Source organism: Dictyostelium purpureum, assembly GCF_000190715.1.
Source record: "Dictyostelium purpureum unplaced genomic scaffold DICPUscaffold_523, whole genome shotgun sequence".
NCBI lineage: Eukaryota > Evosea > Eumycetozoa > Dictyosteliales > Dictyosteliaceae > Dictyostelium > Dictyostelium purpureum.
In genome coordinates, this window is record NW_003519857.1 from 12,970 (window position 1) to 16,955 (window position 3,986).

Genomic DNA, 3,986 nt, shown 5'->3' on the forward strand with positions numbered 1-3,986 from the left:
AAAAAAAAGTCGTTATTTTCCCTTTACATAACAACACGTTTATTTTGTTCTATTGTTCTTAATGTAACTTAAAACTTGGATACTTTAAATATACCCTAATAAAGATATTTTTTTTTAAAATTTTATCCTTTTTTCTCCAATCTAAATTAACAAAACTTTTATAATATCAATATAAATTAAAAAAAAAAATTTTAAAAAAAAAAAAAAAAAAAAAAAAATAAGAAAAGACTATGTTTTGTTTGTAATATCTTTATTTAATATATTTTATCCACTTTACGAATATGAGAATGTAGAGCATATATACATATATGATTGAGCTTAAAAAAGACGATGAGTAGTTAAAATACAGGACTTGTGGATGAATAAAAAATAAATTTTTGCTAAAATGTAACCTTCACATGTTGATTGAGCAGGATTTGGTAAATTAAAATTTTGATGCAAGTTTTTGAGTTTAACCAACGAATATGATCTTGAGTATCTTTTTGAATTGCTTCTGATAATAATGAGTACAAATTGGGGTTGGTTGAATGAGATAATGGATCTATACCACAAATTGACATAACCATTCTCCTATTACTACTTGATCTTGAAACACCTAAACCTAAACATAATTTCTTTAAAGCTGAATTATTTAATTTATAAAAATCCGCTTCATCACTATTATTATAACATTTACTTAGATTAACTTTACGATTTTGAGTTTTAAACCAGTTGTTGCAATTGATTTAAATGTAGGAACTTTTTCGTAAACCATCAAGTTCAATTGCAATCCAACTTTTCTCATCTTTTAATGTATCTTTGAGCAAAGTTTTAATGTTGCTACTTGAGGAATCTGAAATTGTTGCCAACCTATCTTTATTTACAATATGATTTAAATTATCTTAGGAAAAAATGCACTATCACCAACCTGATACGGGGCTTTTTTAGGGATGAAAAATGATGAATACGTTCTAAAAAGGTTCTAACCATATAGCTTAAAAGACCATTTGCATGAGGTTTACGAGGTACACATAACTGGAGATTTATTATTATCATTGAATATATTTCTCTTTTGAATCTGAATCTAAGATATATATTCTTTCATCAAGGGTGCAAACTTTAATTCCTACCAAATCATAACTAATATCACTCCTTTCACCTGCAATTCTTTAATTTGATCATCTGAAAAGTTAGTTGTTGATTGCTACTGTTTTGAATAAGTCTAATGAACTTAAAGTTAAATGTGAAGATAATAACTTTAATAATGAGCTAGGGAACATAAATGACCAAACATCAAATCTTTTTATATTTTGGTTTCTCTCCTCTGAACTATGCTGTTGTTGAGTATTACTAGAGGTTTTGAGACGGGTTATAAAAGGGTGTAATTTTAAAATTATTTGATATGAGTATTTCGATGCCATATTATAAGATGATTGATAATTGATTTCTCGATATTGTTGGAATCTTGCATAAAGTATACTTTTGTTTTTAATAACTTTTAAATAGTTTATATTATTCAATAAATAGCTATTATATGGTGTTGTTTGATAAATTGAATATTGCTATTTAATGATTGTTAAAGTCTAATTCTATAATTGAATCGATATTGAAAATCTTTAATTATAGCTGTTCCATTGTTATTGGTTTCTGTTTCTGTTTCTGTTTCTGTTTCTGCTTGATTATTATTATTATTGTTATTAATTGGTGATGAACAATTGAAACCTGTGTATTCTGAATTACATTTGCATGTACCTGTTGTTTTATCTCATATTCCATGTTCATGAATATTCTTTTTCTGTGGTATTATATGGATATATGTTACCACTCCATGTGATTGTATTTTGTGAAATTGACTTTTATTGAACCAATATTACCAGTTCTGATTGTTGATTTGATTTGATTCTGATGATAATATTAATTGGACACCAATCGATTCCAAATATTTGATCCTTTAGAGTTTGCTGATCTAAAAAGTGTTTTTTAGTTGTACAAACATTCTTTTATCGGGTTTTAAAATCTTCAATACCAAAATATTTGATATCGTAATTGCATACTTTACAATATTTATTCTTTCTTGAAGACTGTTCATAAATCAATTGGTTTGATGGTGTCTTTGCTAATGTTTGGGAATATATATATATGTTCATTGAAAAGCTAAATATTTGACATTCTTTATCTGCTTCACTGTTGGTATGCTTTATTTAAAATATATAGTTATTATATTTTTATTATTTAGTTTATAATAAAATAATGTTTATGGTGGTGCAGTATTTATTTTTAAAAATAAAAAAATAAAAAAAAAATTAAAAAAAATTAATTTTTTTTTTTTTATTAATTTTATCATAATTTTTAAAAGTGCACTTTTATAAATAACTGATTGAGGGAATATTTATTTATTTAGAGTTCACGTTTCGTCATTATTATAAAATACTTCCCCAGTTTACAATTATACAGGGCTAAAAGTGTATCAACTAGTAATCATCTAATGAAGGAGATTCCACTGGCCTGATGTGACGCAAACATTAAAATTAAAAATAAATATATACATGCACTTTAAATTTTTTTATTTTTTTTAAATTTATTTTATTTATTTATTTTTTTAAATATAAAAAAAAAAATTGATGAAAAAAAAAAGGCCACCCCATGGATCTAAATGATTCTTCATGATATAATTTGGTATTTAATTTATTTACAATTGATAAATAGTATTGAAAAAACCTGGTAAAGATTCGGAGGTGAAGTCGAATTTGGTGATGTTAGGGTGTTACTGTTATTGCTTGATGAGGACTGCCTTTGGTTTAGTAGTATATTGATTTTTAACTATTAATTATTATAAAATGTTTTAATATTAACTTTCTTAAAGGCTCCTTATAACTAAGACTGATTATTGAAATTTAAATATATATATATTCGATTGATTTTAGCTTTCAAGACATCATCTACATTATTAAATTGTGGTTGTTAGCTTGATTTATTTATTTTGATTTAATAAAGATAGAATGAATAAATAACCTCTATATACTTGAACAGTTCTATTTTTAATTAAAAGGAAAACGGTAAAAAATAAACATTTTATTAATAAAAAAAAAAATTTATTATCTTTTATTATATTTTATTTTAAAATTTAATGATGTTTCAGAATCCTAATTCTAATTGATGTTCCAATATATTTGCCTGGCCAGGGAAAATGTATTTCTTCCATCAAATAGATTATATTCTCTTATTATTATTTTTTTTTTTTTTTTTTTTTTTTTTTATAAAATTATTAATTATTATTGATTTACTAAAAGTTCTTTTCTTAAGCTTTGGGGTTGATGATGCTGCTGCTGATGAATGCTGCTGCTGCTGATGATGAATGCTGATGATGGTGATGGTGATGATGATGAGGACCAAGATGAATGCCAGTGAGGATGCTCATGTTGATGATAATGCTGAGGATCGAGACTAATGCTGATGATGAGGACCAAGATGAATGCTGACGATGAATGCTGCTGATAAATGCTGCTAATGTATGCTGCTAATGATGATAATGCTGAGTAACAAGATGAATGCTGATGATGATGATAATGCTGAGGACCAAGATGAATGCTGATGAGGATAATGCTGAGGACCAAGACGAATGCCGGTGAGGATGCTCATGTTGATGATGAGGACCAAGATAAACGCTAATGATGATGAGGAACAAGATGAATGCCGAGGATGATAACGCTGAGGACCAAGATGAATGCCGGTGAGGATGCAGATGATGATGATAATGCTGAGGACCAAGATGAATGCTGATGCGGATGCTCATGATGATGAGGACCAAGACGAATGCCTGTGAGGGATGGTGATGAGGGACCAAGATGAATGCTGATGATAACGCTGAGGACCAAGACGAATGCCTGTGAGAATGCTGATGAGGACCCAGATGAATGCTGTTTGATAACGTTGAGGACCAAGACGAATGCCGGGGGAGGATGCTCATGTTGATGATGAGGACCAAATGAATGCCGACGATGAATGCT

General features: G+C 27.9%; 2 protein-coding genes across 2 annotated transcripts in view; both read right to left on the reverse strand.

The window, feature by feature from the left end:
* DICPUDRAFT_84713 (uncharacterized protein) overlaps positions 1-784 on the reverse strand; it is a gene marked incomplete at both ends in the record, with an annotated part of 2,906 nt that extends 2,122 nt beyond the window's left edge. The window contains 2 exons of the mRNA XM_003294182.1: positions 399-657; positions 687-784. Coding sequence (XP_003294230.1) covers positions 399-657; positions 687-784 — 357 coding nt within the window. The remainder of the gene's footprint in view (positions 1-398; positions 658-686) is intronic.
* A 385-nt stretch (positions 785-1,169) lies between these two features.
* Positions 1,170-1,755, reverse strand: DICPUDRAFT_84714 (uncharacterized protein; the record flags this gene model as incomplete). Its single annotated transcript, XM_003294183.1, has 2 exons — positions 1,170-1,541; positions 1,720-1,755. 2 exons carry the CDS (start codon positions 1,753-1,755, stop codon positions 1,170-1,172), a joined length of 408 nt encoding a protein of 135 aa, XP_003294231.1.
* Between the last annotated feature and the right edge of the window lie 2,231 nt (positions 1,756-3,986).